Raw genomic sequence first — 12241 nt, 5'->3', positions numbered from 1 at the left:
AACCAACCCACTGCGTTTTATGAAAACAATATGTTGTGGGCACCTGATTTTGCCCTGAACACTGCATTTTGGCCCTTCTGCGTCTAACTCCAGTATTGATAAAGTGAGTCTGGTCAAATTTCTCCTGCGGTCTCTTTCCCTGTGATGATGTAAGAATGGCTTGGGTTTGCCAGTGAGCGGCTCGAGGGATCACCACTCTGCACTGGGCTACTGTGTGGACCACCAGTCGGAGATCTGTTCCGATGCCACTTTCACCGGCACACAGGTTTAAGTGAAATACCAGCAATACTGCCAATGGGATTGTCCGCAAGAAATATTCCACTTCAACACTGAAAACTGCGAAAAATCACAGCCCACTGCAAGAACTCTAGTGACTGGCGGGAAAAGAGACCCTCTGTGAATCCCAGCATGCTTCATATGCAACATGACATCAGGACGTGCGTGAGTCTTCTGACCGCTTGCCTGATTTTCACCTGTCAAGCAATTCGGAATTGTGGAAACGTCCAGTGCGGGGAGGACCAGCGATGCTGCTCACACGATAATGTGACCGTCGACTGCTGCAAGCTGCCTCTGCACACATTCTTAGACAACGTTGGCTGGATTACGCGGAAACTGTCTGGCATCCTTATCCTTTTGATGCTTTTCGCCATGGGTTATTTCATCCAGCGAATTATTTGTCCGAGGCCGCGGAGGCAACAGGACCGAGGAGCTGATGATCCCTCTCTCTTGAACACACACACCACGGCGTCTCAAGACTCGCTCCTCGACCGCTTCCCAGACCAGTGCATCACGGATTTCACCTCGCCGGTCCTTCAGCTACCAACGTACGATGAGGTGAAATACTTGCCAACGTACGAGGAGACTATGCAGGAGGTGGATAGAGACCGTTCTGATGAAAATCTGCTGGCATCTTCCAGACTACAAGTAGGAATTCCAAACAATGGTGTGGGAGAGGCGCGAAGGGAAGCCGTGGGTGCCACAAGGACCACCCGCAACTCAGTTTAGCTAAATGAAGAGAACACTCTGCTTGTGGCCCATTATTTTAAAGTTGTTGAATTCTGCGGATACACCATTTGAACATATAAGTGCAATTATGATAAGCAGAAAAGAATGTCAAGACATTGAGTTTTAAAACAATTGTATGTCTATATCCAAAATGTTCCATTTAACAGGCAAAATAATTGTCTGGTAGTGCATCGCGTTATGTGTTGACAGCTAACCTGGCGCTAACATCTCATAATCTCTGAGCAATAAACCAGCATACATTTTAAAATATAGTTTGGGAAATAATTATACGTGTTCATAATTTTCCTGCTTGCATTGAAGACGTGAGGAGTGTGTTAGCCTGCTGTCAGACTGTTAAACTGCTGTCCAGGTACAGCCAAATCAGTGTGCTTGTTAGGGCTTTCACTGGACCAAGACATTGCTGATGAGAATACACAATAGGCTATTCTGCAGTTGTGCCTTTGGCTGTGGAGCAAGACACAGGGTGCATGTCCTTACAAAGAATTTAGGAGAATAAATTACAACAGAAAACAGGTACCCTGTTTAATATGATAGGATAGCATACGTGACACGCACACACACACACGCACACACACTACTGCTATATACAGCTGTGAGGATTTCGAGATTTTGAACCAACAACTGTTTCATATCCCTTCTAAAGCTGGTTGATTCTTAATTCACTCTTATCCATGTCGAGACTCTACAGACCCTGGAGTTCTGCAAATTGCGTAAGGGAGACCCCAAATCTGATTTAGTAGCCTAAAGGGGAGACCCCAAATTTGATTTATTAAGGGCCATGGGGCAGACACGATGAAAGAATTTCCATTAAGAATGTGAGACCAAGGAAAGAGTTAAGGCATGCTGTTACGCATGGCCCATAAATCAACGTCCAGGAGGAAACTTGTTCAGTATCAGGTGATTTGGGATCTGCAGATACAACTCTGCCGTATATCTTTAAATGTCTGACTGGTTATATCCTATTTTTTTATTGTTATTTTTTTAGGCCAGGATGATCACCTAGCACCCCACAACGTGCGTTTCAACAATTTTCAAAACAAAAAAGTTCCCATGTAGTCATACTTCATGGCTTGACTCATATGGTTCATGGCTAGTCTTATATAGACTCCCATTTCCGTAGTCATTATAAGGACCTCTAAGGCTCTTCTAGATTGATAAAGTGTTTGAAAAAAAAGAAGTCAGTGTGGTGATGTGACAAGACATCTTGAAGAGGTGATTAGCCAAGAACAATCACTTACATTTTTACTGTAAGGCTTGGCGTATCTAGACTCCATCACTAGTAAGGCTTGGCGTATCTAGACTCCATCACTAGTAAGGCCTGGCGTATTATGACTGACCATGCCTTTCTGCAGCTCTGGCCCCCAGGGTACTGTTCCTCTCTCCTCACCATCTATGCAGGTCAAAAACACAAGCCCATCATCTCCAGAACTCTTCCCTGATGCCAACCACACTGTTTGTGTCAGAAGGAGCTGGCCAAGGCCAAACAAACCTGTTTCCTGTTCTTCAGCACCTCTGAGCATCATCAGGTTTCACTCCTCATTCAGAACTGCTGTTCAGACAACAATTAGCTCGTACGTAGTCAGAAAAAATGGGTTTAGGTTTGGCCTTTGCTGCCAATCTCCTTATTCATCAACTGGGCCATACTTTTGAAGTATTGACACATTTTTTTTGTACTGGTTTTAATTTAGCAAGGGGGTGTTATGGTCATATTTAAGAAACTGTTTCACATTGTACAGTGACAAGTATAAAGGTGAGAAAGTCTTTAGCACACATTTTCACGGACTGGTCATAACAACACATTTCATTATTTATTTATTGCTCTTCAAGGCACACAGTGATCTACAGTGAAGGGGCCCTCATTAACCACCACCAACACACAGCTCACTTAGTGCACATGTCATGTCCAGCACATACACACTGACCCATAACAATATCTATATGCACATACACACTGACCTATATCTATATGCATATACACACTAACCCATAACTATATCCATATGCACATACACACTGACCTACTGTATATCCATAACTATATATCTATATGCATGTACACACTAACCTATATACATAACTATATATCTATTCTACATGCATGTACACACTAACCTATATCCATAACTATATATCTACATGCATGTACATACTAACCTATATCCATAACTATATCTATATGCATGTACACACTGACCTATATCCATAACTATATATCTATATGCATACACACTAACCTATATCCATAACTATATATCTATATGCATATACACACTAACCTATATCCATAACTATATATCTATACGCATGTACACATTGACCTATATCCATAACTATATATCTATATGCATGTACAGACTGACCTATATCCATAACTATATATCTATATAAATAAAGATTATTATTATTATATGCATGTACACACTGACCTATATCCATAACTATATATCTATATGCATACACACTAACCTATATCCATAACTATATATCTATATGCATATACACACTGACCTATATCCATAACTATATATCTATATGCATGTACACATTGACCTATATCCATAACTATATATCTATATGCATATACACACTAACCTATATCCATAACTATATATCTATATAAATAAAGATTATTATTATTATTATTATATGCATGTACACACTGACCTATATCCATAACTATATATCTATATGCATACACACTAACCTATATCCATAACTATATATCTATATGCATGTACACACTAACCTATATCCATAACTATATATCTATATGCATATACACACTGACCTATATCCATAACTATATATCTATAACTATATATCTATATGCATATACACACTAACCTATATCCATAACTATATATCTATATGCATGTACGTGCCATATAGCTGCAACAGAATCAAAGCCATTGTGTGCGTGCGAGCCCTGGTGCTGCTCTGATGAGGTTGCGATCACAGTCATGGGGTACTCCTGGCTCATGTTCCACCCTGTTGGGTAGGAATGACATTAGAAATGATGTGATCTGTTTCAAGTGTCTCTTGTAAACACCAAGCCTGTGCCAACTGTGCTGATACTCAATCTCCCTCCTGCTGGCCAAACAGGACCTACACTTTTACCCATCCTTCTCTCCCTCCCTCTGTGTGTGTGTGTCTCTCTCTCCCTTCCTCTCTCTTTGTGTGTCTCTCTCCCTCCCTCTCTCTCTTTGTGTGTCTCTCTCTCTCTCTCTCTCTTTCTGTGTGTGTCTCTCTCTCTCACACACACTCACACACACACACACACACACACAGACAGACACACACACACACACACACAATTCCTCTACAGCAAAGACAAAATGCGGTTTGCACTCCACATATATATTTATTTTTATTAAATGTATTCTTGTAAATTGTACAAGGAAAATAAAATGTATAAAATGTAAGATTATAAATACACACAAAGAATGATAGAAAAATATATACACACACCTTGAATTTTGGGAGTAGCTCATGGAAGAACATTACAAAACCCATCACAAACATTTAACAGAAACAGTTACAAGAAAGCCATTTCTTTACTCAAGTCAGGGAAACATTCATACATCCGAATGGTAACTTCAAAAGGAATGAAATGGAACGACTCGTATAAATACACCAGTTGGAATAAATCAGAAAGGTGTTGTAGTGAATAAGACATTGATATATTGCCTTTGGGAAATCATAACTGTACTGGTTTACAGTCACTAAGCTAGTGTTGGTCTAAAATTCACCCTTCCGAGAGAACTGGCTGGGATTGTGTCCAGAAGGAAGTTGAGGACGGAAGTGATGATCTCAAAGTGACCATGAGAGCGCACTGTGCATTAGCGTCTCCCCAAATGATGGAGTGGTCACAGGAAGTCCAAATGATCGATAGAAATGAGTACTATGCACGGGAGGCTCCAGACCACTGATGCTCTGTGTGAATATCTATGGTGGGCTGGTCTGTGTGAATATCTATGGTGGGCTAGGAATAGTGGGCTGGTCTGTGGAGATATCTATGGTGGGCTGCTCTGTATGAATATCTATGGTGTGTGGAGCTGAAACCAATCAAGCTGAAACCCATCTTGGCATTCAAATGACAATCTGGCTGCATGAATGAAATGTTCTTCACTATGACTGAATGAAAACTCGTCCCCACAGTCCTCCTGTAGTCGATACTTCCGAAACTGATTCCTGAGTCCTGCTTTGGGTTTACCGTTTTAGATGGAATCACAAGAGCGATAGAGAGATACCAATAGCCGTTGAGGTGTTATCCAATACCCTAAAGTTCATTCCAAGAGCATAGGAACGCGCCCCGGCAGAACCGATAAGGGTTGTGGTTAGTAGCTCTTTCTTTTCCCCTAAGAGAGTAGCGAGAGAGCAAGCTCAGTGGCGGGAGGCTACACTGCTTCTGACGGAGGTCGTGGCCGCCCTCTCGCGCTCTTTGGCAAGCTCCATCTCAATCTTCGCCTGGATCTTCTCCCAGTCCACCTCCACCTGAAAAACACCACCCATTTACTCAGCTTCACCCAAAAGAGCTGCCAGGAAGTCTAGACAGTCTGCTAAGTACAGTGAAGGAAGGATAAGTTTTGATCTGGCGTTAATTTCGTTGACAAATGTCAGGGACTACGCACCAAGGTCTGGAAAGCTTTTACTGTGATTGTCTTTAAGCAATACAAACATCTTTGAGCAGCTTACCCCTTCTGAGTATTGCAAGAAACGTTTGTTTGTTTCCTCCTTGCCAAAGTCTTCCAGGAACTTTTGTCGGTGCGCAAGAACAGTATCCACATGAGTTTTGTGCTTCACTGCTAGTTCCAGGGCCCTGTGTGTGTGACAGAAGCAGGGATCAAACACTGAATCAGAGTCTGTCTTTGTTAAAATGTTCACACTGATTTTTATCTCTCTTGCCTGTTTTACTCATTCCCCTACAACAAACAGCAAGATCCATCTCAGGCAAACAAAAATCATCTGAGAATGCCCTGTTCCAATATTATAATTTCCATTGCATTTCACTAGAAAAACACTTATAGAAATACTATAGTATTTTGGGACGTTGGCATTTTTGGCGGGCTGGTAAATCGCGTTCACATGTGTTGCGGTCGTCACGCACGTGGTTTAACATAAGTGTTCCTTTTCGGCCAATCCTAACCACCCAAAGTGGGCACTACGGCAGTAAGTGGTCAGTGCACATTAGCAGTGTGCTGATAGAAGTATGCGGAATGAGACACAGCCTGTGTTATAGGAATACTATAGTATTTTGGGACATACTATTAAAGTACTATAAGACTGTATGATAGGAATACTATAGAGGCTTTTATAGAGGCATTACAGAACATCATAGAAGCATTATCACACATTATACTCTACAATATGACTACTATAGAAAGGCTAATCACATATTATACTCTACCATATGACTACTATAGAAATGTTATAGTATTATCAGATATTATACACTACCATATGACTACTATAGGAATGTTATAGTATTATCACATATTATACACTACCATATGACTACTATAGAAATGTTATAGTATTATCACATATTATACACTACCATATGACTACTATAGAAATGTTATAGTATTATCACATATTATACACTACCATATGACTACTATAGAAATGTTATAGTATTATCACATATTATACACTACCATATGGCTACTATAGGAATGTTATAATATTTGCATTGTGCTCTGCTGTGTGCTGACCGGTCCCAGTTGTAGAGGTTGATGTGGGCCTGGATGGCCTGGTAGACGAGGCCGGCCTGCAACAGAGTGGCCTCGGCCTCCTGCAGGTGGCCACAGAAGAGCAGCATGTGGGCCGACGAGGACTCCTTGGAGGGCAGCTCCTTCATGAAGTTGATGTACTGGACCTTATCAATCTGCAGCGCACACACAGGGAAACAAACAGCACTGAGACACTAATCACTATGTATTTACATAGCCAAGAACATTCCAGAATTACTCATTGTCAACATGAAGCAGAGAGATGTACAATTCCCAAAACCAAAAACTGAAAACCAAGGATGGATTCTTAAATCTGATTTATTACGAATAGACATAATCACTCAAGAATGATTTCACAGTGTAGTGTGTTTTGTAGAACTGGTGTGTGTGTGTGTGTGTGTGTGTGTGTGTGTGTGTGCAGGTTAGGCAGGCTGAGCCACACTCACCTCTCCGATAGCTGCGTAGGCCACCTCCGCAGTCGTGAGCTCTCTGCTGGTCACAGCCATGCCGGCGAGACATGCCCAGAGGGTCTGGTCCTGCAAGGAGAGACACTGGTCAGAGTGCTGCCCACAACCCCAGAGTCTAACTGGGAGTTTACACCAGAGACATTTGGAAGCTTTTTCCAGTGGCCCATCTGACGTATGTCTATTGTTAGCGATAGAATTCCATTAGAATCAGTGTATCAATTTACATGAGTAGCACTTTACGCGCGTATATCCTGGTCGTTAAAAGAAATAGAAACGTGTCTCTTTCAGCTTCACTTCTAGCTCTAGAGCACAGGAGGACACATGGATGAACACATTGCTATGTCACGTTAGAGGCAGAGGCAGTGCAAATGGATTCAGTACGTTGCTTATGTCCTACTTGCGCTGTAAATTCAGTACGTTGCTTATGTCCTGCTTGCGGTGTTGCTTATGTCCTGCTTGCGGTGTAAATTCAGTACGTTGCTTATGTCCTCCTTGCGGTGTAAATGCAGCACGTTGCTTATGTCCTGCTTGCGCTGTAAATGTAGCACGTTGCTTATGTCCCGCTTGCGGTGTAAATGCAGTACGTTGCTTATGTCCTGCTTGCGGTGTAAATGCAGTACGTTGCTTATGTCCCGCTTGCGGTGTAAATGCAGTACGTTGCTTATGTCCTGCTTGCGGTGTAAATTCAGTACGTTGCTTATGTCCTGCTTGCGCTGTAAATTCAGTACGTTGCTTATGTCCTGCTTGCGGTGTAAATTCAGTACGTTGCTTATGTCCCGCTTGCGCTGTAAATTCAGTACGTTGCTTATGTCCTGCTTGCGCTGTAAATTCAGAACGTTGCTTATGTCCTGCTTGCGGTGTAAATTCAGTACGTTGCTTATGTCCTGCTTGCGGTGTAAATTCAGTACGTTGCTTATGTCCTGCTTGCGCTGTAAATTCCCAGTAAGCGGGTCAGCTTGACCTCTCTGCATAGAGGCGCGGAACAGAAGCCTGCCTGGCGCAGCTCGACCTCTCTGCATAGAGGCGCGGAACAGAAGCCTGCCTGGTGCAGCTCGACCTCTCTGCATAGAGGGGCGGAACAGAAGCCTGCCTGGTGCAGCTCGACCTCTCTGCATAGAGGCGCGGAACAGAAGCCTGCCTGGCGCAGCTTGACCTCTCTGCATAGAGGCGCGGAACAGAAGCCTGCCTGGCGCAGCTCGACCTCTCTGCATAGAGGCGCGGAACAGAAGCCTGCCTGGCGCAGCTCGACCTCTCTGCATAGAGGCGCGGAACAGAAGCCTGCCTGGCGCAGCTCGACCTCTCTGCATAGAGGCGCGGAACAGAAGCCTGCCTGGCGCAGCTTGACCTCTCTGCATAGAGGCGCGGAACAGAAGCCTGCCTGGCGCAGCTCGACCTCTCTGCATAGAGGCGCGGAACAGAAGCCTGCCTGGCGCAGCTCGACCTCTCTGCATAGAGGCGCGGAACAGAAGCCTGCCTGGCGCAGCTTGACCTCTCTGCATAGAGGCGCGGAACAGAAGCCTGCCTGGCGCAGCTCGACCTCTCTGCATAGAGGCGCGGAACAGAAGCCTGCCTGGCGCAGCTCGACCTCTCTGCATAGAGGCGCGGAACAGAAGCCTGCCTGGCGCAGCTCGACCTCTCTGCATAGAGGCGCGGAACAGAAGCCTGCCTGGTGCAGCTCGTCTCCGTCTCCGTCTCCGCTCAGGTTCTGCCCAGACGTGCTGACAGCCTGGAAACCCAAACACTGATGCCAGGGTTTTATGTCTGGTCAATCAGTGAGTTGAGGCAGCTGGCTTAGGGCAGTTAGGGGTGGTCCAGTGGTCAAATGGAACACCTGAAAAGTGTGTGTTTGATCCCAGGGGGCTGCCGCACCTTAACCCTGAGTTGCTCCAGGGCTGCCCGTGTAGCTCATTCACTAGAAGTCACTCTGGATAAAGCATCAGCTAAACGACAAATAACAACTAATCATATGCACTACAGTAGAAAGTGTCCATGTTCTTAAATAACAACTAATCATATGCACTACAGTAGAAAAAGTGTCCATGTTCTTGGCCCCGGCTGTGGCTCAACTGGCTGGGGCACCTGCACCGTATGCCGGCGACCCGGGTTCGATTCCCGCGACGTGGTCCTTTCCGGATCCCACCGTGACTCTTTCTCCCTCTCACTTCCTGTCATTCTCCACTATCCTGTCGCATTAAAGGCATAAAAGCCCCCCCCCCCCAAAAAAGAAAGTGTCCATGTTCTTAAATAACAAATAATCTTATGCACTACAGTAGAAAAAGTGTCTGTTTTTTCCACTGGAAGAATGTTGCGAGTGTCGTCTAGTTAACGGCTGACGCAATGGTTTTACATTTTATTATAAACTGTGCCGAATCCGGACGAACCCTAATCCAACTGTGCCAAATCCGGACAACCCTTAATCCAATTGTGGTTTGCAATACGGTACTGCAGTGATCCCAGAAATTACATTCACAGGAGGGCAAGACCAGGCTAGAAGCATGCAAGCAAACTCCCTCAGGCATTGCAGACAGACACACACACAGACAGACAGACAGGCAGACAGACAGACAGGCAGGCAGACAGGCAGGCAGGCCATGCGCACAGATGCAGAGCAATATCTGGCGTTTCTGACTGATGGGAGCAGGATGAGACAACAGTGTCAGATAGGAGGATAAATGATCCCCCTCTTCTCTGTGTGTACAATAACCCAGTCTGACACCATTAGCCTAGCTTTGCATAACTCACTAAAAGTGGGTTATACCAGTGTTTAGCTACTGGCTAGCTACAGGCTAACTGGTATAACCCATGTCCAGTGAATTATGGAAGTGTAACAGTGAAGATGGCAAATATGCTAGTTTCCCCAAAAGTTGTTATGTTCCTTTAAGGCTGAAAGTTGGACAGGGTGACTCATGGCATGGTATGGTGAAAGAGTGTAGTGGGATAGGGACCGGGTGGTGTGTGTGTGTGTGTGTGTGTGTGGGAGGGAGGGGTGGGGTGGGGGGTAGGAACAGGATGCTTGACTCCAGTGAAAGAATCGCTGCTTGTTGAACATAAGGGGTGTTTTTGTCAGCATACTGTAGATGCCCAAAAGCCTGCGAGGACCACATGTGTGCCAAAGTGACCAGCTGACTTCCGTGAAGGGCCCCCTCGAAAGCCACACCCTTACCGTAAGATCTCTTAGTGGACACTGGCAGAGGGACGCATGACGAGGCGCGAGCGTCATTTGGGAGAACGTCTCCCTCCCTCCGGGCCAGAGGAGCCTAGCAGCAGCTCCCATGCAACACCCCACCAGGCTCACTCATAACAGCTCTCCTGATTATTAGCAGGGCTCACTCATAACAGCTCTCCTGATTATTATAACAGCTCTCCTGATTATTAGCAGGGCTCACTCCTATTTATTAGCAGGGCTCACTCATAACAGCTCTCCTGATTATTAGCAGGGCACACTCATAACAGCTCTCCTGATTATTAGCAGGGAGGCTCATAAAGTCACGTGAACCACAAACGGGAACTCGACTGCCATCATAGTCAATAAAAGCTGCCCTTGCAGCACCTCACCCCCCTAACCCCGCTCCGCACCTCACCCTCCTAACCCTCCGAACCTCATCCCCCCTAACCCCACTCAGCACCTCACCCCCCTAACCCCGCACCTCACCCCCCTAACCCCACTCTGCTCCGCACCCCCCCTAACCCCACTCTGCTCCGCACCTCACCCCCCCTAACCCCGCACCTCACCCCCCTAACCCCACACCTCAACCCCCCTAACCCCACTCTGCTCCGCGTCCACCACTGGTAAAGGGTTTGAACTACAACTTTTACCATTTTTACATTTTAATGATTTGAGCTGATTTATATGTAGTAGGCTACAATTATTATTTATGGCTACTGATGATTAATAGATTTTGAAGTTATTACATTTTATGACACGATACATTATGATCAACAGCTCTTAAAAGTTAAACCGATCAATGTGTGTGTGTGTGTGTGTTTGCATGCACAAATGGGTGCACAACATGTTTGTCCATTAATTAGAGTGTGTTTATTTGTGTGTGTGTGTGTGTGTGTGTAGAGTTGTGTACATGTGTGTGTGATGGTACTTCCCCCGTGTGTGTGTGTGTGTGTGTGTGTGTGTGTGTGTGTGTGTGTGTGTGTGTAGAATTGTGTACATGTGTGTGTGATGGTTCTTCCCCCGTGACTGCCTCTGCTGCCCCCTCTGAGTTTCCTGCCAGCCTCCCTGCTGGACTGTGGTCAGGGCATCATAAAGTGCGCCGCGCCGTGTGTCCCTCAGGCTCGAGGCACACACACACACACACACACACACACACACACACACACACACCGCCGTGTGTCCCTCAGGCTCGAGGCATGGCGGATTACTCAGCCTGGGCTGCCGCGGTTAGGGGTAATGGCCACTGTGGCGTACGGTAAATGGTGTCACGCTGGCTCGATAGAAACACATTTAAGGAGCGTTAAAAGCACTCTTGTTTGGGAGAGCTTAGTCACTGGTTTGCTAAAGTGCCTCAGGATCTCTCATTACGCCCCATAAACCCGCCCGCGAAAAACAACAACAGCATTTGGGGATAGGACCAACGGGCCATACGAAAACGCCGCAGAGGACCAACAGGCCATACGAAAACGCCACAGAGGACCAACGGGCCAGAGAAAACGCCACAGAGGACCAACGGGCCAGAGAAAACGCCACAGAGGATCAACGGGCCAGAGGACACGCCACAGAGGACCAACGGGCCAGAGGACACGCCACAGAAGGATCGTATGTGACTCTGCACATCTGTAGACCAGTTCTACTGTCAGTTTCATGCAACAGAATGCCACCAAAGCACCAGAGTGGTTTAGAGCGAGATCTCCGACCCTCAGCCACATTACGACTATGTGGAACGTTTGAAGGAACAAAATGATGTACCATTACCAGTACAATTACCATTAAACATACACTGATGCATACTTAGCCGTGGATGGTTTAGGCCGTGCATCTCCTTGTCTGTTAAATGAGCTGTTTCT

At 45.5% G+C, this 12241-nt stretch overlaps 2 protein-coding genes across 2 annotated transcripts in view; one reads left to right on the top strand and one right to left on the bottom strand.

Annotated features, from left to right (window-relative positions):
• Nucleotides 1-408: 408 nt before the first annotated feature.
• On the top strand, nt 409-1194 carry c15h3orf80 (chromosome 15 C3orf80 homolog). The gene has a single exon (XM_076281774.1). It carries the CDS (start codon nt 409-411, stop codon nt 1003-1005), a length of 597 nt encoding a protein of 198 aa, XP_076137889.1. The 3' UTR covers nt 1006-1194.
• A 3186-nt stretch (nt 1195-4380) lies between these two features.
• Nucleotides 4381-12241, bottom strand: part of ift80 (intraflagellar transport 80 homolog (Chlamydomonas)) — an 82806-nt gene continuing 74945 nt past the window's right edge. Inside the window, exons 15-18 of the mRNA XM_076282940.1 lie at nt 7205-7294; nt 6741-6913; nt 5722-5845; nt 4381-5520 (exon numbers count right to left, since the gene is read on the bottom strand). Of these exons, the coding sequence (XP_076139055.1) occupies nt 5410-5520; nt 5722-5845; nt 6741-6913; nt 7205-7294 (498 nt within the window). The 3' untranslated portion in view covers nt 4381-5409. The remainder of the gene's footprint in view (nt 5521-5721; nt 5846-6740; nt 6914-7204; nt 7295-12241) is intronic.

The sequence above is a fragment of the Alosa pseudoharengus genome, unplaced genomic scaffold (assembly GCF_046254945.1).
Source record: "Alosa pseudoharengus isolate Yale_2024_CS ecotype anadromous, Long Island Sound unplaced genomic scaffold, YU_APseudo_1.1 YU_APseudo_1.1_scf_13, whole genome shotgun sequence".
In the NCBI taxonomy this organism is placed as follows: domain Eukaryota; kingdom Metazoa; phylum Chordata; class Actinopteri; order Clupeiformes; family Clupeidae; genus Alosa; species Alosa pseudoharengus.
Note: the sequence above shows the minus strand (reverse complement) of the source record. Positions and strands in the feature narration are given on the sequence as shown.